At 38.4% G+C, this 27,916-nt stretch overlaps 1 protein-coding gene across 8 annotated transcripts; it reads right to left on the bottom strand.

Moving 5' to 3' along the window:
- On the bottom strand, window positions 1-27,888 carry TANGO2 (transport and golgi organization 2 homolog). Of its 8 annotated transcripts, none has more exons than XM_086856208.1 (10): window positions 27,604-27,888; window positions 25,347-25,441; window positions 19,386-19,506; window positions 15,265-15,353; window positions 14,945-15,064; window positions 13,835-13,949; window positions 6,926-6,996; window positions 6,385-6,538; window positions 4,599-4,703; window positions 1-2,825 (listed from the first exon to the last, which is right to left on the bottom strand). In XM_086856208.1, the coding sequence occupies exons 3-10, from the start codon at window positions 19,439-19,441 to the stop codon at window positions 2,705-2,707; spliced, it is 831 nt and encodes a 276-aa protein (XP_086712334.1). In that variant the 5' UTR covers window positions 19,442-19,506; window positions 25,347-25,441; window positions 27,604-27,888; the 3' UTR covers window positions 1-2,704. The 8 variants fall into 8 exon arrangements, with proteins under 8 accessions (XP_086712334.1, XP_086712335.1, XP_086712336.1 ...); XM_086856209.1 differs by having other exon boundaries at window positions 27,462-27,888; XM_086856210.1 differs by having other exon boundaries at window positions 27,508-27,869.
- Between the last annotated feature and the right edge of the window lie 28 nt (window positions 27,889-27,916).

Here is a 27,916-nt window from a genome sequence, read left to right on the forward strand (position 1 = left end):
GACTGGTCACCAGCTTGACTTTATTCTGATTCTAGTTTTGAACACATATGTAAACAACAACTATGACACAATTTTAAGCAATAAAACATAACTGAGGTTTTACACATTTTAGAATTTCTTCCACTACCATTCCAATAGAAAAAAATCAGGAAAAAAATCTTTTGCAAATGTATGACCTTGAAGAGATGATATGTATAAGCAAACTTAGTAAAATGCAATGCAATAGTTTCCTACATACACTTTTTTCCTTTATATCCTTTAAAACTGGTATTTAAAATTCCCTTCTATTATTAAAAATACTTTTATAAAAATAAAACACTTTCTTTCTTAACTGTAGGTACAGTCTCCTGTTTCCAGTGGATTCATTGCAACTCTAATTTGCACAGAGATCATGCACTCCACAAATACCTTATCACTTCTGTGGGCAAGCACCACTTGCAGATATCTGCACAGCAGTCTGTGTCCAGTCCTGTTTCCACTGAAGTCAATGACAAAACTCTCACAAGCTTCTAAAGAAGTTAAAAACCTCTTTATTAGCTATTCTGATGCGACAAAAAATAACATCCAAGGTTTGGGCCCTTTCCTGTTTAATTGTCAGAAAAAGCAAATCCCAGATTTAGAATTTTGATTCAAGCATACCAAAATACATGATTATAATCCATATTTATATCTAAGCTCTCACATTTATTTGCCTATATGTAAAAACTATGAATAAATGTTCATTATTACAGGACTGCTATAAAAACCAAAATTTATAAATACTTTTAGTATGATACTGCATGCAAGTATTTTGCATGCCTTTACAATAATGTCTTCAAAGAGAATGTCTGTTTAAATATCTACTATTTGTAAGTGGATATAAAAAAGTTTGCTATGCAAACTCTCAGAGCAAGCTATTGAGGCAGGGCTTTGTTTCTAGGTGCGAATGTGTCAAATTTAAGACAGCTTTAGTTACTTTTTTGCATCTAAAAATAACAGTTAACATTTTTATCCATACAAATATAGGGTTTAAGAAGTCATTAAAAAATTAAAATGGCTGACCATTTCCTGCAGCTCAGGACAGTCTGGAAGGCTTTGAGTTCTAAACCATGCATTGTTTCATGATTGTTGATTGTCTTGACATCAAGGTGGTCAAAAAGACATTAATACAGAACTGAATCCACAACCTGTGTCTAGTCATGTAAGCAGTCCTGGTATCTAGAAGCTATTTAAATATGCAAATATAAAGAAGAGATTTGAATAAATACTGCTTTAGTATCTCCTGACAATTACAAATCTGGGAATGGCTTTTCACAGTACTTCACCTCAATGGAGTCTCATTTACTGCCTCCAATACAGAGACACACACACACACAGAGGAATGCCCAAACATACCAGCTTGAGTACAGAAACACAGCTGCACATCTTCCAAAGAGTATCAAAAATTTGGCTACATTGTAATAATTAATTAAAATCAGAGGCTTGTGAAAATACAGTAAAACATACCTAAAGAAAAAAATATTGGTGATCCACTACTAAACTAATATTCAGTATTCAAAGTAAGTCAAAACAGAACACCAATAGAAACAAAAATAGCTTAGGGTTTTAAAATATCCTGGTATTAGCTAGAATCTTCTACTACCTACACTGGTGCTGAATAATTGAAAAAAACATGCATTTAAATAGCTTTTTAATTCACAGGTGTTAGAACATAGGAAGTACCTCTTAATATCCAACTTTTTCAACAATATAAGACTACAACAGTGTCACCTCACAACACATAGCTATTTTTACTAAAAATCTATGAGCAGTCACTGCAGGTTGTAACACATTATACCAATAAAGAAATTAAACCAAAATTTTGTATGCACAGAACAGTCAATACATGAAAACCTTAACTTCAGCTTCTGTTTGCAAACAGGTACCTATTCCTTACCTGCTTGCCAGGGAAGAAAATAACAAAAACAATATTGCTCATTAGACTATCAGGAAACAGGATGTTACAGCAGAAATAGTTTTATTCAGGTCAAAGATAACAAGTCTGCTCCCATGGTTCTTTCAGTAAAAGTGAACAGAGACTGAACTAAATGATCTACCTTGATTCTCAGATAAAGTTTTAGAAATAAGATCTATTGCTGTACTATCTATAGAAAAACAAATGTAAAGAATCCCCCCTCTCTGCCCTCCCCAGGCAGAACATTGCACCATGGCACTGAAAAGCATAAATGAGACTAAAGCACTTAATACTACCAAGATAACATACATTCATTTAATGCACATTGGCATCAGCTGTACAATCTTAACAGCATATGTTGAAGGTAAAGCAAAGTTCGCTAAAACCTTCACTTAGAACAATAAAAGCAGCAAATATTTCCCCACCATTATAACTGAAAACAAGTTTAAGTCTACTTATAACATATTTAAAAAAATCCACACCCACAAAAAAGCAATGACTTTGTCTTGGACAAAGATGGCCTTGCCCTGAAAGCGGGGTGGTATTAAATAAAATATTTCTGATTATAAGTTGCTACTTCATGTAAAAACAGCATCTTCATCTGGTTTTCTCCAAAGCATTTGTGAGCTTGATAGGGTATGCTACCAGTTTATTTAAACTTTTGCTTTCCTTGCTATTTTTAGCTTGTGGAGGCTGGCACAAAACATTTACTAGAGCTTAATGGCTTGTTCTGTCATTGCTATTATTACAAACCATTCATGTGGAAAGTTGTTAACTGTGCAGTTTGAATTCATAGGTGCTTGTTTTCCACTGGTTGACATCAGCATTGATCATGTTGCGCTCGGTGAAAGTAACGTGTCCCTCAGAATCAATGAGCACGACCGTGTTCGTCCTGCAACAGTGCAATGGCACAAGGTTACACCTGGTCTCCATTATAAAAACTTCTAGGCTGCCATCCCTCATTCCCATATGTTTTAACATATTATTTTACCACATAACCTTTTTTTTTTTTTTTCCTGAGCACATCATCATCACATGAGCAGGGCAGAAATCATCCTGGCAAGTTCAAATGGACATTTTCAGTCCATTCTTCTGTCACTCCACTGCACTGACTCCCTGCTGCACTTGCAGCAGCTTACACACAAATCTGCTCATTGCAGAGTATGGTAAAAGCTTAAACTTAGTGCAAAGTGCTCCATTCAGAAAAAAGTAACATAAAACTTGGTTTTTCTTCACAGCCTATATGTACCCATAAGGATTACTCATATCAACAGTACTCTCTTCATTCCTCTTTCAAATTAATTGTCCATTAAGATTTAAACAGTTATTATCATCACAGGACACTGATACATGATCACAGAAAAAGGTTTCTCTCTCTAGAAACCTTCCAAAGAGGAAATTTGTTTTCATGAAAAGCAGATGCCAGTTGTGCACCTACTCCACTTTGCCTTGGTAAACTGTCATTTCTCTGTGGACACTGCAGTACCCTTCCACAGAGGGATGACTGACAGTAGGGATTTTCCACCATTCTGATCTGGTGGCCTTTCCCAAGTCAATTCACAGTTGTTCACTCTTCTAAAAAAAGCATGTAATTTCCTCAGAAGAATATGTGAGGCCCAGTTAACAACCTCTATTCACTAAGCCCTGTTGCTAAGGGAAAGGTAAGCGTGAGCATACAATCACAGCAGTAGGGAGACTTGAAATGTGTACTAATTCACCAGTAGAAAGTCAGTGTTTCTACCAAGTTATCCCCATTTCCTTTGAAATGGCTGGACTCCAGTTTGTGAAACCAGGGGAGGAAGGTGCTTTGTTATCATGGTAAATAAATCTTTATTATCCTATATTTAAAATGTTCTTTTAATTCATTTTAGAAAACCACTGTAAACACTGAGTATCTCTTTCAGAATATCACCTTAAAATGCCTACGGAGCACTCTCTGCTTATCAACTCCCATCTCATAGAGGAAATACTATGGCAGACCATGCCACAGACCAATCTTACAAAATTATTGGCTGACTTTTAGAGAAGCAATTCCCTACCGGCAGCAACAGGGATCAACAATTTTGTCCCATTGAAGATTAAATGAAGATTTGCTTTGCATTATTCTATTCTTTTTGCAGCTTTGGTGGAACAGCCAGAGCAGAGAGTGAGAATATCTCAGTAAAAACAGCAGCATCAGTTCAGGGAGAAGTGGAAATACAGGTTCTTCTGAACAAGAGCAATAGGTTTTAATGTATGAAAATAGCAGATCTGTTTTACGATGCAATGTCTAAGGAAAACTCTGATTTAGCAATGTAGATGACACAATTCCTGCTCATGGAGGAGAAATGTGTTCTGCAGTATCTCAGGTAAGATGAAAGTTAGAGGTGCTCAGACCTGCTACTACACTGGGGAAGCAGGAGAACTGTATTATCTTGTCTGGGACAAGTTAAAGTTGTGCTCTCCATCAAAGATGAACCACAGTGTCAGCTTAAAATGCTCTTCAGTAGCAAATCCCAGACACTCAAATACTGATGAAGGAAATGCATTACTGAATTATACCTGATTAATATCTGAAAAAAAACTAAAGCAGTCACTATAGAATTTAAACTTGCAATAGCACAATTTTGATTTGTGATATGCTTTGATCGAGTACACATCTATTTCTGGCTGTGAATTTTTTTACCTTGTTCCATAACCCGGGCAACGAACACATAAAGCTGCATACTTGTTCAATATAGGACGGATATAGTCCTTCCCTTGGTCTTCAATTGCAGGGTCTGGTAATTGACTGAAAAGAGTAGGAAAGTAGTTAAAAAAAAATAAATCTCCATTAACACACTCATCCCTCTTGAACTGGAATAAGTTCCAGGACATCCCTGAGATCACAGTCAAAGGCAGGGGTGAAACAGAAGAGAGGGCGTAATGGACAAAAACCCATCAGGAAGGAATGGAATTCTATGATTAAGCCAACTGCTGTACCCACTAAATTCCTGTAATATGCACACACAAAGAGATCACAAAGTAATATGAAACAGGATATTTTAAGAAAGTTCAAAGCTAGTGCATATCCACATGTTCATATTTATTATGAAAAGATCATTTCATCTTGAAGTGTGATTTGGAAAGATTAGAGGCTTAGTTCTAAATATTGCTTTTTGTAAGTAAATATTTCCCTTTTATAGTCAGATGGTTTCAGATGAGATCAAATGGAATTACTGAACATTAAGAGAAGATCATTTGACTATATTGTATCTTATACCTTTTCATTTTTACTAGTAAAAAGTATAAAGTCTAACAATTTTTTAGAAAATCAATTGATGTGATAGCAGATGAAAAAACCTATTAAGACAGCTTAGCAGACTCCTCAAATACTGCTCATTGCTCAGATGTCTGAGTTCTTATATAAAACTTTATTTTGAACCACTGAAAAATGCCACATTCGTGAATGCTAGTGTTAAAATTTGTTGTTAAGTTTGGATAACTGGATCTATATACCAGAAACAGCTTTGCTTCAACTCTAATCACTTCCCAGACAGATAAAAGTCAAGGTAAATATGAAAGTTACCAGATGGTGAGCAATGAAATGCATTTAGACCACAGCATCTCCTGTACCCTACTCCACATCTCCACACTGAAGTGGTGTCAACTTCATTTTCTTCTGAACATCCAGCTGATGGGCTCAGGTTCACTGTGCGCTGAGTTCTGAGTGCAGGAACCTTCCTTAATCTCAAACTCATCTCTTGGGGACTTCTTTGACTGGAACTTCCTTGACTGAATTCCTACAGCTGAATTGTACAAACGCTTCCTTATTTCCTTCTCCCACTTAGCCTGAAACAACCGCACTTTTGAGGAAAGCATCTGGTTCTGCTTTGAAGTTTTGCTCCTCCATGCTCTGTCTACTCTGAGCAGCAATACAGAACAGCATAAGCTACTAACACAAACCTGCTCACCCTGTGAGGGTGCTGAGGCCTTGGCACAGGTTACCCAGAGAACCTATGGGTGTGCCATCACTGGAAGTGTTCAAGGCCAGGCTGGATGTGTCTCTGAGCAAGTGGACAGTGTCCTTGTCCACAACAGAGGTTGGCACCAGAACATCTTTAAGGTTCCTTCCTATCCAAATAGTAAATAAATGCTTTCTCTAAGCGCAGTAACCAAACCTACCTGAGCCTCCAAATAGCTGACAGCAAGCAGCTTGCACATCCCTAGTCAGGTACTCATTGCCCTTACTAAGAGAAGTGCAATCTTTAAAAAAAAGGGCACAGTGCACAGCTGATGAGGTCCAAGACTGCAGTAGTCTTGAATGTGTCTCCTGCTTAAAAATCAATACTGTTGAAAGTCACGCTCTGTGAGAGCACTACTTTCAATTAATATCAAGGTAGAGTGCTTTTTTCTTTCCAAACAGTTTCTATATGCATTTTTTTAAATGGGTCATATTGTATTTGAGTAAATTCCATCTGTCATGTTCTTACGGTTCTTGATTATTCATCACAGTAAGAAGCTCCTTCACTAAGTCTTCTTTGGTAAGGTCTTCACTTCTTTTGACCACTTCTGTGAAAAGCTGCTTCCCATATTGAAGTTTCTTCCATGGTGTATCCAACAAAGAATTACTCAATCCATATATTCCTACACACATACACACACACAAAAAAGCCCAATTTAATTGGAAAGTGCATTCTGGCGATTTCAGTTATCACTACAGATTAGGGAGCTAGGGTCAGATCCCATTTCTCAAGACAGACTTCTGTCCTGCCATAGGTACCTGAGCATTATTCCACTAACTGCACTGCAGGTGGGTACACCAACATGGACAGAAACTTTTATGAACTATTGATTGTTTATTGAAAATTATTAACAAAAATTTAAACCAATTCAAGGGCATTTAATAATATATTCTTTTAAAGAATGCAAAGAAAAAGTCAGCAAATACAATGCTTAAGTAGCTAAATTACTAGAACAATACACTGCTACATAAGAAAAAGTAATATTCAAACCTTTCTGAAGAAAACCCACCAGCATTTAGGAAAACAGGTTCTGGATCTCCTTTGTTTCCATAGTAGCAAATTACATCTCCTTTGGTGGTACTAAAAAATATAAATACAAATTTCTCCTTGAAAAGCCATCAGCTTCTATATTTGATTATTCTTTAATTTCATGTAATCTTTGAGCACAGTAAGATGCTTCTCCCACTGTTACTCCTATGATACCAGACATTGATGAGTTTTACTACTTTCCTCCTCTCAAAACACTGTATTAGCTCCACCACTAAGTACCATTATTACCTTAGTGTAATAATGGTACACTAAGAAGTACTATTATTATTTTTAAACATAATAGCAATAAAATTCAGTAATACCCCATAACTTCTGCATGGAACTAGTCAGTCTTAATGACAAAAACCTGGTTTTGATTAACTGGAGATTTAGTTGCTTGGGAGAAGGGGGGCATGTGAAAACAAAGGAACTCTCCATCATAGCAAGTACCCTTTTCCCCAGCACCTCTTTTGAATCCTTCCTGCATTCTAAGCCACTGACTGCTGTGGGCCACTTTAGATGGCAGAAGTGCATTTTAGGCCCACTTCCAGCAATGCTGCAGGGCATAGTTGGGTCCTTTGTGCATTTCTTGGCTGTTTTCAGATCACTGTAGTCACTGAATCTCTCTCTAATTCTAGGCACTGGCTGCAGCACTCCCTCTCTCTTGTGCAGAGTACAGGGAGGGTCTTGCACAAGGTTCAGGAACAGCTTCCAACATTGCAAACAACTCTTATTTGACAGAGATGGTATCAGCATATCCAAACAGCAGGGATTTAAATAATCACACTGATACTGACAACACAAACACCAAACCAACTGATAAGGGGGAAAAAAAAATAGAAAGTCATCAATAAGCCTTGTGTGTCCTACGGGAAATGGATTGCCATTAGATGGCTCACTCTCAACATCCCTCAATCAGCTGACATGGAATAGTGATTCCTCAGATCACTTCCAGTTGGTGGGGTTTGTTTTTTGTGGTTTTGTTTTTTTTGTTTTTTTTAATTTGCCAGAATACCACAATGAGATCTAATTCTGTATTTCCCCCTAGTGATTTACTTGCTCACAGATACCAACACATTTTGACCATAGCTCAGTTTTTGTCTCCCAAGCTCCAGCTCCTCAGACAGCAGATAGACTTTCTAAATTGAAAAAAAACCAAAAAACGACACCACCAAAACAAATAAAAAACCAAACACAAAACTTGCAATTAAGATTGAATCTGGATAAAATAGCATAAAACATAATACAGGAGATAAGCAATTTCCATCTCCTCATTTTTTTTCTAAGATAAAAAGGAGTATCTCTGCACTGATGCAAATCAGTGTATATAGAATGCAATCTCATTAATGATGCACTGGAACTTAAATTGCTCTGCATAACTTAGCATCCGCTACTCAAACCTTAATAACAAGCAAAACAGTCTTGATTTAGCTGTTTATATTCTTCTTGAAAAGCCATTATGAAAGACATTCTACAGTGTCCTTTACAAGACAGCCAAATGAAGAAGGAAATATTAATTAATTATAGAAGTCAGAACATTCAAGAAGAGGAATACAAAAAAAGCCCATATAAAGCAAAAATAGAACTGCTTTTCTCTGTGCACTACTCTTCCTCCTCCCAAACCAACACATAAGAGTTTTCTGATACCACACAGAAAGATGATCAAGTTTTTCAGCACAGGCAGAAGACAGCAATTATAGCAGGCATATTGTATGCTCTATTTTTATTGTTAAATATCACATAAGAAGACCTCACTTACTCAATTCGCAATTTATCGACTGTTAAATGTGTAATTTTTCTGAACTTTCCTTTAGTGGCTTAAGAGACTTATATTCCTTATCTTTTTCTTCTCATTCTTAAGATCCTTGTTCAAATTTATTTATGCTGATGTCAAGACTTACTGACCACCTGAACTCTCCACAGACAAAACCCCACCTTAGGTGTTTTTAGTTAAGACATCAGAAATCACACAAACCATTGTATTGGTGCATAAACTACTCTCTTTTCAAATATCTGCTGTAGAAGGTCTGTAAAGAGAAAAGTTCAGAGCAATTGTTATAACCTGACATCTCACAAGACAGTGTTAGATGGAAAGGTGGACAAAGGCCCAAGGAAGCCCTGGAACACAGCTGTAAGACAAGGCCTGTCATAGATAAGACTGCATAGTAAGCTGGCACTGCTGACTTCCTTAGAATGGCTTTTTACATGAAAGAATACAATCCTCTAGCATCTCTTCCAAGATTTCTGTCACTGACAAATTCAGTAACAAGATCCCCTGCAGTTTACCAAGAAGACAGGGAATACATACAAACTGCAGGGTCACTAATTCAGGACATCTGTATTTTATAGCATGCACACTCCCCCAGATGAGTATTTTTGCTTACCTCCACTGCAACACTGCCGCTGCCTTCTGTCAAAGGAAGACTAAAGCCTCCCAAGAGACTTCTGAAATGGGGATACTTTCAAAATTTAGTTCACTGTGCCAGTCAGCTAATCCTTCTTTTATCATTTGGCTCTGCCTAGTCCCTTCCTACTGTTTACAGGTACTCAGTACTCATCATCAAAGCAGAAGCCAAGATGAAAAAAAAATCACTGGAAGCTTGATCACAGCAATAGGCTCAAAACCCTGGCCCACACTCAAGATTCTCTTCCCTCCCACCCTTACAAGTATAGATACCAATTTCACTGCAGAAGAAATAAAGGCGTAATTAAAGTGATGACAATAAGGCCCAGTAGACCCAGCCATAGCTGACAGCAGAAAGAAACTAAAATTATGCTCTTAGATACATCATTCTGTCAAAAAATGTAAGCAATAATAAATGTTCTAGGAAATATTCTAGGCAGCACAAATCTCAGTAGTAATAGAAGCTTCACAGCAACATGAAAGCCATACAGAGTTTGCCACAATCATTTCTTAATGCTGATGAAACATACGCAACGTCCTTCTGCCCTCCTGCCCTGCTTCAACTTCAAGGTGGCTCGAAGTCATGTCCAACAAAAACTCAGAATGAAAGAAAAAGGAAAAAAGTAGTGAGGCAGTAAAACTGCACAGAGTGTGGTTATCACCAAGTGATCACTCCCTGGGCACTGAGTGCTACTCTGCTACAGACAAGGACATTGGATTGTTTTATGAATAATCTGTGCATGTATTTTTTGTGCAAGGACAAAAGATGAAACTGGCAGCAACACTGAAATGCTGTACTGTAGTTTTCAATAAGAAGTATGGTTCACATATACATTTTCTTTTCTACAGTGTTCATGAGCTAATTAGGTAACTGTTCTGAAGCTAAAAATAAACAAGCAAACACCAAACCACCAACTATAAACCCCAAACATGTACCACCTACTGTCAAATAAAATGGTGAAAAGAATTCTGCCGGATACTCACAGCATACAATGTCTGCCTTAAAACACTACTCTGATTTTGTTGTCAGTGTCTAAACATTTCATAAGTGCTGTCCTAATATTTTAAGCCAGGGAGAAGCTGATACCAGAGGAAAGAAATAAAATAAGAAAGTTTTTCAGAAGCATTTTTCTTTCTTTTGACATTGTACTGACCATACATCCACTAGAAATTACTAAAGATCTATGCAGAAATACCTCATTTTCATAAGGGAGCCACAAGAAGCAAGAGTGTACTCTGCAAAAGGCGATACTGAATTAGTACTGAATTACCTGAGAAGAAAAGGAAATGAGCTTACAGAGCAGTCCCAGAGACTTGACCATCCAGGTTCTTTTCATATCAGCACTCTGACCCTATCTCACTTTGAAAATCCAATCTCTGGAGAGCAATCAAATCCTTCCCACCCAGCCAGGTCATGGTAACCACGCTAAGCAAGAGCCTGCAGGTGATGGTATAGTTTACTACATTTTCCCTGCAGGGATTGAAAACTGGCTGTGACAGGTGAAAGCAGAAAAGCTCACCCAAAAGGCATTTTTCTGCAATCCCCTTCAGCTGACTTGTTTGTAAGGACTTTGCTTCAATTTGTCTATTCATCATGGAGGAAGTGATTCACTCCTGTTACACAGGGATCTTATTGCACATAAACTATATGGGATCTAACTGACAGCCTGTCAGAGACTCTGCACTTGCTGGGTGGGTGACAAGAAGCTGCCAATTTGTCCTTCAGGACAGTCTGTATTACACACTTGGCAGTAAGGAACACAAGGGAGGTGCTGCCACAACAGCCCTGACACAAGTTTGAGATACCCATGAAAGCCTAAGCGGTGTAACAGTAGATTTGTTGGACATAAACACAGGCTTATGAAATAAACTGTTTTTAAAATTACTGTTTAGGACAGAAATTATGTCCTAATCATCAGCAGAAGCAGCTCACTGCCTTCAGGTATTATCACCAATGGAGAAAGAAGGAAAACCCCTTTGACTATCAAGCAGATATTTACTTAGAGACCAGTCCAGCCTCTGATAACCTTGTTCCTTTTTAATCAGACCTACAGACAGCCAAAATGAGGGGAGTGGCAACACTGCCTTCCTGGAAGCCAATTTTGCAGCTGCACAAGAGTCCAAACAGACACTGTTTGTCACCTGCTATAATTCAACATAAAAGTATGTTTAGCATAACTGAATAAATATTCATGACTCTCATACTCAGCAGGTACACCCAAGATGATAAAATGAAAAATCAGAAAAATAAAAGTACTAAGCAATTTTCTTAAAATGAGAAACCAGTAGTGTTTAAATTGACACAAAGAGATGCCACAGAGCCAACAGATTATTACGCTAAAAGTGTCAAAACCCATGAATGTTAAAAACAGGAATCACACCAAGCTGTGGAAATAAACAATGAGATTTTACAACCTGTATAGTTGTTTCCAGCTCCCCTTCTTGTATTACTGCACCTGTCATCTAGCATACTGTCATCATAATCATATAGAGAGAAGATAAAATTTCTTTTTCTCAAATGTTTACCTTAAGATTCAAACATTGTAAATCTCTCTGAACATGCTGCCTACACTCAGCAGGATCATGTGTTCAGGTACACCCCTTACACTTTCAAGTTTCCCCTCCATTTCACACACTCTAACAAAGCCAATCACTGTTTGCTACACAATGGAAAAATATGTTAAGAATAGTCCTCAATCTTTGTTTTGAACTGTAACATGGCCCAAAAAATATCATAAACTACAATAACATTTTCTATTTTGACAGAGAAGTAGCTCCCATTGATATATACCACATTTCTCTTGGGAGTAATTCTAATTTCCTAAAATGGCAAGTTTACAAATCTTATTGAAATTGCTCTGCATCATTAGCTTGCCAAGAATTTAATTTCATCAGAGTATCCAAGGCTAAGGACATGTCGAAATGGAGAAGTTAATCAACACACACACACCTTTCAGAGTGATACTCAACAAGGAATTATGACCTGTATCACCATGAAAAGACTATTCAGTCGAGCATACAACTCTCTATGCAGGAAAAAACAAACAAAGCCAACACAAGAATGATTGCCTTAAATAACATCAGTCAAACCTACTTTAATATCATCACACTAGCAGCCATTATGACTATTCTATTTACCTACATTAAAATGAAGAACCTGAAACTTATTGCTTGCTAGGTCACACCTTGAATATGATGTTTGCTTGAAAATGTCTATGTCTTCTGCTACCTTTTCAGTTAAAGATAGCCTTCCAATTTATGCAACCTAGCACACACAGCAGAAAGCTCAAAAAGTCAAATCCTCTGACCATGATAAAAATAAATTTAGGCAACTGAAAAATTTTGTGAAGTCTCTGGTGAGACAATGAACTTCATTAAGCAGAAAGTAAAAAAGACCATAAAGCATCAAACCCTCCAACTGCCTGGCCATCTTTTGGGTTGAATTTCTGGAAACATAACCTGTATGTTTATTTCTAAGCAGTCACACCAAGCAGAATTACACTCATGGTGTCTTCACAGAACTGACTGATAAGTCTGAGCCATGAACTGAAGCTGATCTAATACAGAAAGTAAAAAATGTAAACACAATGCCAGTTAGTGAGAAAGTGCTAGAAATTATTTCCAATGAAAACAGTAAAGACTGTGGTCTTCTGCTTTAAGTGTATTCCCAGAAGCATACAGAAAAACTGAGTGGGAGAAGGCCCTGCACCATCAGGTTGTCTATTAAGATTAATGCTTCTGCAGCAAGTGTGCCAAAGCAGCAGTGTGCTCCTGGCAGTTTAGAGGTGCTCCCGGTCATGGAGTGTGCATCCAACTGGGAATTGACACATGGCCTGGAGATGCCTTAGCCCTGGATTTCCATTCTTCTCCGTCAGGCAGAATGCAAAAGCAAAGCAATAGATATACTTGTGCATAGACACATGCACAAGCAGTAGAAAGGATTGTGCCAGCTACACTGATTATAATAAAGTATCCCATGTCCTTTCTCGGCTACAGAAACTTTAACTTAATGTTTGTCTTGTGCCGATTTTTAATGTTTCAAGAAAGATTAATGACACAGACACTGATAGAAATAATAGCTTGAAAGCTTTCAGCTGTTCTAATCCTGCTGCAGCATGTCAACTCTCAGAGAAAAAAAAGTGTCTGAGAAATTATGAGCCAAGGTTTTGTTTTCTCAAAATACAAGCCCCAGAGCCTCCAGGGTAAAGACTGGCTACAGCCTATCAGTTTCAAGAAATTTTGTGGGAAGCAATGGTTAGAATACAAGATAGCCCTCCAGTGTCTCAAAGTTAAAAAAATAACAAAGGAAAGGAAGACTACAAAAAAATTATGACCTTGCATGCCAATTAGCAAAAAACATGAGCTCTAAGTTTAGTTCGTGACAGGCTTTGGTATTGTTACACTGTGGTGATATGACTTGTATGTACAGCACTGTTATTATCTTTCTCCTTCTTACATTTGAACTGTGATGTTTTGTAGACTTACTTCAAGTCAGCTGCTAATAAATTAAATCCATTGTAAAGATGTCCCTCTACTGAAACTTTCTTCAAGTAAGAGTAGCTGTCCAGATCTGCAGTCAAGAAGTTTGTTACAAGAGCACCTAAGAAAGAGAAGTACATAGAGCAACTTGTATGTGTGTGCTCACTATTCTGACAGGCCTGGTAAAATAAACAGAAAGATAAAGATTTCTGTTGCAAACAGGCTGTAACAGTGCAAGAAAACCCCAAACCACAAAATCAACCCAAATAACGAACCAACCTTTTAAAGTCTTGTATCATTGTACCATGTTCACATTAAAAGCTTGACTTTTACTCTGAAGAACTCACTCTAAAGATCTTGGTCAAAAATTCTAAGAATTCACATTACTAACTGCTCTGGACTGTGGTTGCACCTTTCCTCTCCTCCTACCTTACAAATTCTTGTCTTGCTTCACTTCCCTGATATATGACCCTAAAATGAAATACAAATGACATAGTTCATTTGTTTCTCTGTACAACGTGTTTTGTCATTGCAATGTATTCCCAATCCAGTACCATATGACAGTTACAAACAGACCTATTTTTACTTTAAAAAACCCCACAGATGTTTTGAGCATCCTCTTTGAAAAATGGTTTTTCCTATTGTTTCTGCTCCTCTGATTTATCAATGGGGAAGAAGAATCTTTTAGGCTACCTCCAGCATAATCCAAGTTACATTCCCTGACACAAGGTGATTGAATATGAATATACATTTTAAAAAGTCTACTGTAATCTAAAACTAGTTCAATGCTTGGCTAGTTTTTCTGCCTCTTAATTAGAATTATTTTCCAGAGGAGATGGTACTGCTACATTTGTTGTATGAATGTGACTTCAGTCTCTAGGCACTACATCTTGTTTTACTTGTGCCTGCTTGATCAAAAAATCATTATCCACGTCAGGTTCCTGACATATGTACTCAAACTCATCAGTTCAAAAATTTTCTTTACAGCACATAAACATTCTGTTTGTCCATGGAACTGTTTTAAGAAAATTAATGTTGTAATCATCACTATTTTACTGGAACATCAGGGTTATTTGTCCACTTCCTTTTTTGTTTTTTATTTCAACTCCTCCATACCTCTTCCTTTTGCATTTTTATCAATCTTTGGCTGCATATAGTTTGTCAGGGCTGCCATCTTGCCTTTCTTACTGATTCCCAGCCATGTCCCTCCTTCTTTTCCCTCTTCCATATCCAGACCTAAGGGAATAAGTAAGTGAGGTTAATACATTAAAATTAAGAAATGTTTCAAACTTACAACAAGTTTTCCTTAGATGTATAAGGGAGAATGAAATTTCTTATTAGAAACGGAACACCACCACCCTAATAATAAAAAAATCCAGACCATGATTCCCTTATATATTATATAAAAATCACTTAAAACAGCAAGACATACATACCACTAAGGATCTCATTGCTGCTGTCCCAAAACTCGGCCGATTTGGATGGTCTGTGGTAAAATTCATCCCTATTAGCTGCTAGAATAAGCCTATAGAACCCAAGAGGAAAAAAGACACTATTACTTACAAATTGGAACTTCACAGTACAGGCAGGAGCAGAATCCAATTTTTTCCAGAGCATTAATTCATTTCAAGCATGAAACCATCCTTTATCTTCCATCTCACCTTTATCACTCAGTGTAAAGTTCAACTGACATCTGACAGCAGCCTTCTCTCTCACTGTCGTGAGACACTCAGCAAGTCCATCTTGTTGAGTGAATGAGGCAACTGGAGTTTTCAAGAAAGAATACTTAGAGTAGAAGACACTGAATTAAGATTGAATAAACAACCTTAAGATTCCTCAGCACGTTACAGCTTAATTAAAGAAAATTATTATTATTTTGAAATTATTTTTTAAAGAAATGTTTTTCATTGGTAGAACATCCTCACCTGAGGAGCAGGTAATGGATTTGGCTGACCCAAGTAAAGGCAAAGGACAGCTGTGACAGCAGGCAAGCCCTGTGTGGAGGCTCAGGGCAGCAGGTGACTGCAGACAGACCTGCACAGCTCCAGTGCAGCTCCCGAAGTCCTGCTCATCAGTACCCACAACATGACTTGTCTTTATTTCGACTACAAGACAGTGAATGCTCCCCCTTCTCTCCAGCTACATTATTTAATTTAATTTTAATGAAATGCCATCCTTCAAAAACCTGCAGATTTTCTTAAACAATTTTCCATAACCTCAGTATCTTCTTCACTATCAGTTTCTCCTACCAGCTGCATCTCAATTATATCTGCACAGAAGACAAGTTTGCTACTGGAAACTGAAGACAGACCATACAATTTTAATTCTAATTTTTAGCCACTACACACGAGAATCAATTCCAGTGACATCTTATTACTTTGTTCAGCATTCAGATGTACTTACATTCTCTGCAGGTTTCTGAACTTTCCTGCAAATTCATCTCTTCCCTAATACAGTGTTTTAAAAGAGGACTGTGAGGTACAAGTTGCACATTAGAAATACTACAGAAAAATAATCATAATCAAGCATAGAGAAACTAGAAAAAGCTGACACTTCAATGGCATCCTTTCTGTAAGGTTAGTATTCTGTAGGCTTAGTATTTTGTCCAACAAAGATAACATCTGTTGGAAAGCAAACTGTATGGACATTTTTATCTTTCCAGTGCAAATATAATATTTTTCCTTTCAAACTTACATAATTTCTCTTCTTCCAGCTGATTCTAGTCCTTGAGCTATAGGCTTTCTGCTGGTTTACCAAATTTCTGCCATCTTACTTTAACATGCTCTGTTAACAGGATGCAGCCTCCTTTCACAGATTTTAAATTAAATGAATATCTCCACTGTTAAAAAAATAGTTTGCCTGAAGTGCACTTCTCATCTCCTGAAGCTTCAATGATACTTGCCTTCAATAATTCCTGACATGAAACTACAGTTTGTTTGTAGTATTTAAATACTAAAAATCTGCAAAGTCTTTCTTGTGTGATTGAATATTCCCCATCTCAAGTTTAATGCAGACCCCTAAATTTAGCACAAGGGTAGTATGCAAGAGCATAATAATAAAAACATCTTTATTTTGTCTTTTATGAAACATAATTATAGTGAAAAGGAGCAATATTAAGTGACCCTCATCTTCTAATAAATTGCAAAAAGCCTATTCAGCTATTTTATAGCTGAAACAATTCAACTGTATTAAGATTTATTTTAATATCAAGAAAAATGAAAACATGAGAAATCATTCCATCAAAGCAATTTCCTACAACGCAATTCAGCTCCAGAAAAGAGCCTGTGATCACAGCTTTGAAGCTTGAAACATTTATTTATTTGTAAGATACACACAGTACTATTCAGAAAGATGTAAAGGCAGCATACTACCTCTGACAATAATAATGGACTACAGTAAAGTGCTTGTTACACTGCACTGAACTTTACCACAAATAGGCCTCAAGAGAGAAAACAGAACAAGCTGCAAAGGTACAGGCCAATGGTTTTATTAGTGTGTCACAAGGGTGAGCTTTTTGCTTAATTAGGTGCTCAAAAAAATTGACCAATATATTGGTCTAGAAGCCAGGGTCTACCTGGATGGAAAAGTCTCACCAAGTGAGAGAACATGTTTTAGCTTTGCCATTTTCTTCTAGCCAGTAAACTCAGTCAATGACAAGCTGTTTGTCTTTTCAACTTTTAATGCCTATTACTGACACTTTCTTTCAGTTAAGAGATGCAAAGCAGAGAACATTAAGAAAGGTTTAATTGCCTGCTTCATGATGGACAGAGAAATTAGTGTCAGGATTACAGGAATTCCCCTTTGGTTGGAAAAACTGTTCCAAGATGTCACCATGAAATAAACAAAGCTACAGCACAGTGATGCTTGAACTGTAGAGAAAAATTACCCTTAGCAAGGACTTGTAGAGAGATGTTTGGCTTTGTCCAATGGCTATAATACTGCTTGGAATTGGGAGGGCTGGGCACCACTCCCAGCTGATACTGAGACCTGTGACTCAGTCCTTCACAAAGCTGAGGCAAAGGTGAAAAAAACATAAGAACTACTAAAAAAGAAAGAACTTCAACATTCTCCTGAATAAAGACAAGCAAGAGATTCAGTTATGGTGCGCTAAGGAAACAAAAAAGGATTAAAATTATGTATCTGATACTAAAATCTGACACCAAGAACACTGTGGCTTGGCATTTATCACCCAACCAGATAGCTCAGAGTGATTTATTGCAGGTATAGAGCAAGGCATTGCTTAGCAAAAGATACAGAACAAGTTAAATACAATTAAATGCTCCTGAATTTGGGCCAAACATCTCAAAAGTGTTGTCTTATTCTAACAATGACAGCAAGTTGTTTTCTGATATAAATTAATAACTTCAATGATGCAATTTTTTATAGCAAGCAAACTACTCTAAGTTCTACTTTTAAATATTGATCATGGCAGAAAGTTCACTTGGCAAACAACTGCAGTTTACATCCAAAGGATTTCCCAAGAGGCATCAAACTGATGAATCTGTGTTTCGCTAACTACCAACACAAAGAAAGTCAGACCAAATAAATGGATATATTAATTCAGCACCAGTCACATCATAAACAAAATCCCTTTTTAGACAGGCTCCAGAGGCAGAAAGGAATGCACTCTGTGGACAATTGAGGTTTTGGTTCTCATCTCCTCTCTTTCTATAGAATGGCATCTGCTTCTTAATACAAGAGGACAGGAAAACAAGTCATTGAAAGGCACAATTTACTGAGCAGACTGACTGTGATGGTTTCTGGATGAATACCAATACTCGTACGCTACAAAATAATATATAGTATACTATACAGTATATATAAATACAGAAAGCAATAAACCTTCATAGTCTGAAGTGCTGTCTTTTTATTACATACTCCGTGTACTCAAAGATACTGATGTTGGATATGAAATTTAAAAACTACAAGCTACAATGAGAGAAAATTATTTCAGGATGTTTAATACATCAGAAACTCACCGTATGACATCGAGAAATTCTTATATAACTTATCTAGAAGCCTGCAAGCTTATTTTTTCTTCAGTTTTTGGCTAAACATTTCATACATGTTACTTAGTTTATTGCCTACAGTTTTAATTGCAAGTAGATTGTGGGGAGGGAAAAGGCTAGGATACTTACTAGAAGTTCCTTGGTAGTAAACTGGAAGCCCTAGATGTATCTACCACACTGAAAGCAGGGGACAGCTACAGCTGTGATGCCCAACAACAGAATTCCCCTTAGTTTAAATAATAAAGTAGAAGGCAGGACTTCCAAACACTGGAGTACAGTATTTAAAAGACTTAACACAGCACATGACAGATCACCAACAAAAGGTCCATGATTACAAAGCCCAAGACTTCTGACATAGTCTAAAACCAAAGGCTTCCAAAAAGGCTACAGTACCTCCTCCAATGGGGAAAGGCATTAAGTTATGAACATTATAAAAGCACAATTAAACACATAATACGGATTTGAGTTTGTAATTCAAACAGTGTCTTCAAAAAGGAATTGTGTAAAATATTACAGAAGCAAGCCTGTTTTAACTACAACCATCTTACCTGTATGCATTTTTTGAAACTGGTCGTGGGTCAAATTTGAATAGAAGGATGCACATTGAAGAACAGATGTTTAAATCTTGTTTCTTCCACAAACCTCAATGTAAGGTCATTCTGTAATAGCCTAAAATGTAAATAAAGATTATCTATTATACTGCAAATTATAAATAGAGAAACTTGCTGCTGTACTGAAGCTTAAGGATTACAATGTACTGACTAATAGCTCACAATACATAAATACAACTTCCAAAATAGAATAGTTCTAAAGACTGGTTTACTAACCAAATTTTTATGGTAGTTCCTTCAAAGTTATGCCTGGCTAGTTCAGATATTTAGGGAAAAAAACTTGCATCAGGAAAATATTGACAAAGTCAGGAGTGCTAGCAGTACACGAAAAAAAGACTGTTACGCAATTTTCTGTTCATTATCAATAAAGTGCCTTTACTTTTTTTCCCTCTCTTAAGGAAGGCAAAATGCTTCTGCTAGAATAAAGGAGAAAATAAGACTCAAACTATTGCAGAATCCACAGTTTAAAAAAAAGCCTCATTAAAGACACTCACAGACGTGCAAATAAAGTATAATTTAGGCTAAGCTATTATCAATGCCCAAGAGAAATTAGTATTGTTTAGCATTGGGTAAAAGATCAGGTACAAACAGAAATACACTGGACATTTTGAGTCCAGAATTTACATTTTGATGAGGAGTTTCCAACACTTGTGCTATATTTACAATTCTGGCCATGCAGATGGAATGACAAATGTGCTTTCCATTTCAAACAAACAAAGCAGCTTTCAAATATTTTGCGCTGTCCCATGAACATTTTTCTGGTAATAAAACTGCAGTCTGATCTTTACTTTTTGTGGCTGCTCAAAGAATTATCAGAATGCTACCACCCAATGACACACAGCCATTTTTACTGCCACCGAGAGCTTTTGTCATGCAAGGACTTTCAAGGTAAGTCAAGGGGAGAGGGAGGCAGAATTCAACACCACAACTCTAAGGCCATCTGAACAAACCAACGACTGAAAAAATTTCCGTACAAAAACCAGGATTTTTAGCTGTACTTTCAAGATAAGTAGAAAGTGTCTCTTTCTCTTTAATTTCTACATAATTTGTCGTAAGAAATATCAGGAAATGGATCATCTTGACTGCGTTCACATTACCAGAAACAGAGCTGCAAGTGCAGCATTTAAACGGCTTTTTTTTTAAAATTAACAGCTTGCCCGTAGCTGCTGGCTCCTGTTAAGTCACAGTTCAGCACTACAACCAGCCTGCTGTTGCTGTCATAGCACAGGCTCAGTCTTGCAAGCCAATATCCTGCAAAGAGTTTTCTGCTGCAGGACATGAAATAACTCAAGAAAAGGTGCAACACTCCTGACATGCTTGACAAGAAAATTAGTGCACAGGAGCATGTGTGTGTCTGCATATATATATAAATATACCTCAAAGTATTTTAAATTCCGTTCGCTGACAAAAGGAATTTCCCTCCCAAGCTGACTCATAATCTATTAGCTAAGAGCAGCCATAGCAGGGCTATCCCAACTCTTTTATGTTTAACAGGTTGCATAATAAGGCACCGAGAAAACTGAATTAAATCACACTGTTGGCTTTCTTTGCCTCTATTAAGTCAATCCCAAAATAACTGCCTTAGAAATTCATCATAAAATGAAGATGCAGTCTTAATTTTTGGATAACTGATTTACTGGCCAGGTCCTTAAAAAGACCCATTGCCAGCTTTATAGAAAAAATCTAACCACTTTTGAGAAGGTGATATGCCCCTTCTCAGACTCCTATTGCTGAATTTTCTGTAGACTGCAACCATACTGGACTTGAACTACCAGTACTGGAGGACTTGGATCTCCTACACACAATTTCAGAAACAACACTCGCAGCTCAGAAGAGATCACTTTCAAATCCATGGGTTTAGAGGTTCCCATCTACAGCACAACTGTGAGTATGGCAGGGAATCCTTAAAACTTTTTTTTTTGGCAAAGTGCAAAGAAGCTCACTTGGTGAAAGCAAAATACAGTTTTAATGACAACTATCACTGAGTACTCTTGCTGACTATGGCTGCTACTATTCATCAAGTAACCTGCCATATAATTAAATGGATTACTTGACAAAAAACTGTTTGCAATTAATCACTCATAAGACCACTATTTTAATAAACAGGTCTCAGGCTGCATTAGCTGATTTATTGAGTTCCCTTCAAATAATCAAGTAGGTCCAGCTGTTCATGCAAAGTTACTGGCCAACATAAAGATTAAACAAAAACTGCCAGTCAGAAAACAGCTGCAAAATAAGTTTGCAATACTCATCAGAATTATCTAGATGGACAAGTATTTTGAACACTTCAGTGCCTTTATAGAATCCCCAGTCATTATTATTAGGTATTACTACTTTAACAGAACCTTTTTTGTCACCCCATCAACACTGCTTGATGTTGAGTTACATTTATGCTTTTATTAACCACAAATATCAAACCAGCATTTTTTATCTCAGGCTCCACCTGCCAGCCTTGAGACAAGCATAAATGTTTATAGGTCCTATATAAACAGTCCAACCTTTTTTTTTTTTTTTAGACAGAAGTGTTTAAGCCAGATAAAACAGAGCTACCCCTTAAAATAGCAACAAGCACTTAACTGGCAAAGGAGGCAAGCAATGTATTTTGGTACCTTTGATCAAAGCTGACATTGCACTTGCAACACGTGTTGTGGATATTACCCTTAAATTCTTAAATAGAAGCATATTGTAAGTCAGACTCAAATTTGGGTATTTTGAAATTTACGATAATTAACAAATCACTAAGAGGAAAAAAAAACTAAAGAGAGGCTGTCATAAATATAGTAAGTACATAAACATTCAATCAAAAACTCTCATGCAGGTGTCATTCTCTCAAGCTCATACTCACATAAAAGCTGGTGCTGTGACTACAGGGATGAGACAAGCACATTGCACAGAGCTGAAGCTGCAAGGCAAAATGTGCTCAACTCAGCCTCCTCCTCGCTCAGCTCAAGACCTCAGACCAAGGAGAGGAGAAGGTGAAAAGATTAGGCCAGCACTGACTTCCACTTGTAACTTGATTCTACAACACCTCCAAAGCTAGATCAAAAGCTGATCTTTGAGCTCCATTTCTGCTGAAAATGTGTCTTCAGAACCATCCTTAGAGATGAAGGAGGTGCCATAGTTTAGAGTTCAAATAGAAAAGGCTAAGTTGTGGTACAATACTTGCTTTCTTATTTGCTTTTTGAGAATACAAGCCAGAATATACACCCTATGCAAAGTGGCAAGGTCTGCAGGAAGGGGGCATAAATCCTCTGCTCTAGATTGAAGACAGTGAAGACTGCTCTCTGGATAATGAGCTTTTATAAATTCTAGTTCGATTATTCCTAGTCAATAAGACAACAATTACCAAGGATGACATGATAGCAACAATCTCCTATTTCTGTAATGTTTCTAGTTTGCTGTCCAACTTATGCCTAATACACACAAACCAGCTTGACAAGAACCACAAACATCCTGTAATTAAGCGTTCTGCTCCAAATGGCACCGCTAATTTGGAAACGACATTAAAGTAACTAACATTCTTGTTCTGTGCTACAATACTCTGTTAGACAGCACAGTGTGTTGTTTTACTCATTTGAAGGATCTGTTAAAAGCCTGAGTGGATGCATGCCAGCATAAGGTAGCGTTTAGAGGGACTTTCAAATGATTCAAACATGATAGATTGTGTATGTTCTTTTCATAGGGTTCTACCATCATTTGGTTGATTAGAAGCAATCAGTTCACAATTTGGCATAAAACTATTTTACCTTTAAGAACTCCCAGTAGCAGGCTTTGAAAAATGAAGCCATTTGTTATGTATTTCCTTTTCACAAATGAAGCATCATAAATAACATCTGTCAGTTACCACAGTGATCTCAATTGCTTCTCAACTGATCCAAAACTATTGTTTAGGTGCAGTCTAAAATACAGCTAAAAAATATTATTCACTGGAATCTGCTAGTTTTATTACTACAACAAGAACTCGTGATCAGCAGAATACAGAACTCTTTTACTGTCTCTTTTGAGTACGTCCAAATGCAACTGAGCCCTACAAGTCCTCAAATGTCTGTAAAATTGGATGTATTTTCTCGTACTACTGAAATAAGAGGTTTTTTTATAGCAAATTTTAAAACCATCAAAAATAAGAAATGCTTGGTTAGTTCTTAAACGTAATCTCTTTTTTTTTTCCGTTCAGAGAAAAGCTCTCTCATGGCTGCATTTTTAAAGCAGTTTTTTATTTCATTTTTGCACTCCCCTTGTGCACCACATGCTGTACAGTAGCAGTACTAATAACTAAAGATGAAGTGGAATGGATGGATCTATAATTTGATGACTTCCAGATTGCTCCTGATGACAAGCATTTTGAAGTAACTCAGGCTTTTGTAACCCTACAAAGGTGAAGAGTCAGTCTTCCCTGCAAGAGACAGCAATGCAAAAGTTCAACACTTATGAAATATATAAAATAACATGTAAGGTGAAAGGCACTCCCAAGTTTAACGGGCTAATTTTATTTACGGCTGCTTAATTTCTCTCTGGCATTTTACTAGATTAGGTCCACTGTACAGCTCCCATGAGGAACAAACACTGGTAAACATAACCTTTCACCACATCATTATTTTAGAAACATTTACGAGAATGGAGTAAAACAGCCTTTGCCCCAGTTTCTCAAGAGCACGGGTTTCTCCTCAGCCACGGATCTGCAGACCCAGAGCCTTTGCAGGGCTTGTTCCTTAGATGAAAGCTGTATTTTTAGCTTGTACAATTCTTAGGTTTTCTTCAGGGAGGAACCACCATACGACATTAGTAGTTTTCACTGTCTACCTGTGACTATTTCTTCACCTCAAAGGATCACTACATATTAAAACTTAATTAAAAAATTACTTTATTTCTCCTGTACACTTACAATCACTCCTATACGTGACACAAGAACCAACCAGCCACCACCCACGCAGGAATGAAATGCCACCGCATAACCAACGAAAACACGTGTGAACTGACATCTGAAAATATCCTCAGAGGTGCTGCTGGATAAATTTAGGATAAAAGCCTTAAGCAAATGGCGCTCAGTAGCAGCACCTTCGTTGGCGGGGAGGGCCGGGGCTGTGGCGGTGGCCAGGAATGGCACACACAGCCCCCCAGACCAGGAGCCCGTCAGCCCGCGGCTGCTGGTGGCAGCTGAGTTGCCGCCGCCTGTGCCCGAGGCCGCCCTGCAGGCTCGGTGCCCCTCAGTCCCTCCCGTGCCTCCCTCACTCACCCACGGCCGCCGCACCGCGCGTCCCCCGCGCCGCTTCCGGAGGGCGGCCAGGCCGACCAGCGCCGCCCCTCCGGGGGCTGGGCCCGGCTCCTCCTCCCGCCGGCTCTGCCGACACCTTCCCTGTGCCCGGGGCCGTGTCCCGCGGGCCCTGCTGGCCCTGCACCCCCTCGGGGTGTGTGCGAGGGGCTGGCACGACACCGCCCGGCATCCCCCAGCGCACTGGGGAGTCACCTCAGAGTGTATGAGCTGCTTCTTGGCTGCCTTAGCCTGCTGGCAGCGTATCTGGTTGCAGGCTGAGACGAGAAATTCGGGTCGTAGAAATTTTATTTCCACTGTTAGGGTGGTCAGGAATTGGAACAGATTGCCCAGCCAGAGCTGCCATCCTCGGGGGTGTGTAAGATCTGGTAAAGTGGTTTAGTGGTTTATAGAGGTTACAGTGATAATGAGGTTGGACTTCATGATCTTAAAGGTCTCTTCTCACCTTGCTGGTGCTATGATTCTATGAGGGTGTGAAATAGTAATGTTACATGCCTGATCTGAGCTTCACAGAGCTTATGCCTCTGAGGACAGATACACCCAGGCTGCTGGCAATCTCAGTGGGTTTGGATGTAGCTCCAGACCCCTCAAAAAAAGGCCCCTGTGTGTGATGCTGTTCCCCTGACTACCTTCTGCAGAGACTCTGCTTCCAGGAAGGCCCCAAAGTCACTGAGCCCTGAGCTTGCAATTGGATGAGTTCCAGCCAGAACAGCTTTCCTGCAGACTGAGGAAAACACAAGTAACATCAAATTTGCTTTCAGTTATTAGCACAGCATGATCAGAACTCATAACCAAACATTTAGTAATTTTACCAAAATCTGCAGATTTGGGTTGGGATTGGATCTGTGTCACCTTTTTGTCTTACTGAAATATTAATACTTAATTTTTAAAACAAAATCTCAAACTTAATTTTCTTTTTTTTTTTTTTTATGGGGGGCAATAGAGGGTTTCAGTGGAGCCTGGAAATTAGAAAATGTTTTTAATGTTTAAAAGCCTGTAAGGAAACACCATAAAACCGTGGAGTGCTCTTCCAGGTTCTAACACTGATAAAAACAATACACATATGATATGAAACAGTAATTAAAAGAATTCCCAGGGGTATATGGATGTGTTTAGGTGGCTTGCGGGGCAAATCATTTCATCCTGGATACAGAAAACCTGAAGTCAATTGTCAGCTTTAGCACTGCTCTGGCATATGACATTGAGCAAGTTCATCTCAATGCTTTCCTTCTCCATCATCAACAATGGGATAATCACAGTGACCTTTGGAAGGTCTCTTGAGATATACTGATGAAAATTACTGGTTGAGTGTATGATCATCATTCTTTGTACTACTGCTTCTGAAACACAGTAATATATTGCAGTTATTACCTTGAGACATATAAACCTAGAATGTATTTATGCTTTCAGGTACAGAGTTGTTATTTAAAGCAGTTATCTGATGTCTAAATAGACAAATTATACAAATCTCTGTTCCACTGAAATTAGTAAAATGCATGCACATTAAATGTAATGTATTGGTTTTTGGCATTCTGAGTCTCAAAGTATTGACTCATCAGTGACCAAAGATTATTTAGCTTCTGTGCTTGATACCCATTTAAAATATTCAGGTGATAATCTGCATACCTTCAGCAGTCATGTCTATGGGAAGAAAAAAGTATCCATAGGCTTAAAACTTAATGGTGTTTTTTACTGATTTTTTTTTCTATTTTTAATACATATGAGAAGTAAGAATAAGTTCAGAATAATTTAAAAAGACTTTCAGGAGGCTGCACAAAATGAGTCCACTGCAAGAATTTGTGAATACTGATTTGATGGCCATTCTGACTCTTTCTTTTATTCTTGCATCTACCTTTTGTTCTGTCTAAACCAGCTTGGTTATTGTTGCCCCTTCTAGACCCTGTCCTTGAGAATCAGTGTATAGCTCCTATGTTTGTCAAACTTGAATAGACTGATCCCAAGAAGGCTGATCCTGTATCCAGTTTAAGAGAGTGGTATTGTCAGGGCAGAACCTTTGTGGGAGAAAGCTAAAATGCAAGCAGAAGCTTAATGAAAGGCTTGTAGAATTGTGCTGAGTTGGTTTCAGAAAGAGAAATTGTCCTGACATTTGTTTATAAGAGTGTTCTTTGAGGGCTGGACTGCACTTTATTTGGAATGCATAAAGTACACCTTAGATGGATTAAGTATCTTTTCCCTGAGAGGTCCAAGAAGCAGCTTTTAAGAGGAGACTTCAGGGACCCTAACAGTTTTCTAGAGATCAGTTCTTGCTCTGATTTAGTTTGATATCTCTATCATTTGTCTTGATGATGCAAGATATTTATTAGTAAATTTTGTAGCCTAATAAATGAGTGGATAATTCACAACTGGTTACAAAATAATCTGATATGCCCAATAAGGCATCCAGTCCAGTAAGCTGCATTTCCACTATCATAAAACACAAGGAAATTCATCTGGAAATAAAGAATGCAGGGATGGGGCTAGCATGGCAGAAAGTACCTCAAAAATAATTTAGTTGTTACTATTTCACTGTGACCTCTCAGGGTAATACTGTGGTAAACCGGACTACTCTAACCGTTTACTGTATAAAATACAGAATATATAGGGGAGACAGGGGAGTGACAGTCTTTGTCCACAGCAAAGTGACAGTGGAACGCTAAACCATTTCTGCCACCCACGGTTAAGGAGGAAAAACAGAGGAAATGAGGAACATTACAGAAAAGGAGGAATATTAATGGTGGGCATACCACGACATAAAATAAGGGCGTAGGAACTTCAGGCTATTCAGATTACCAAAGACAAAGCTGAGAGGTGACGATGGCAGCGCTATCTGCAAACGCCGAGAAGGTCAAGTTAGACAAATCCATGCGGATCGCATGCCAGCATTACCTGGCTGCAATGCACCTGACGGGCCCTCTGCCACAGCGTTTCAGCCACCAGCTGGGCCCGCAACCTCCGGGCGAGCAGCTGTGAAAGCTGCGTTCATTCCCGAGCGCAGCAACCCTCCAGCCGCGCAGCGGGGCAGGGGCGTGTAGCCAGGCAAGGAGGTGACAGAACGCTCCCTGCCGCTCCTGCCGAGCGCACTCCGCCAGCGCCTCGCTCTCCCGGGCAGGCAGTGCGGCCCGGCTCAGGCCCGGGGCTGCGGCCGCTCCTCCGGCCCCTCCCGCCGCCCGCGGGGGGCGGGGCCGCCGCGCTGTGACGG

The sequence above is a fragment of the Cyanistes caeruleus genome, chromosome 18 (assembly GCF_971803275.1).
Source record: "Cyanistes caeruleus chromosome 18, bCyaCae1.hap1.1, whole genome shotgun sequence".
In the NCBI taxonomy this organism is placed as follows: domain Eukaryota; kingdom Metazoa; phylum Chordata; class Aves; order Passeriformes; family Paridae; genus Cyanistes; species Cyanistes caeruleus.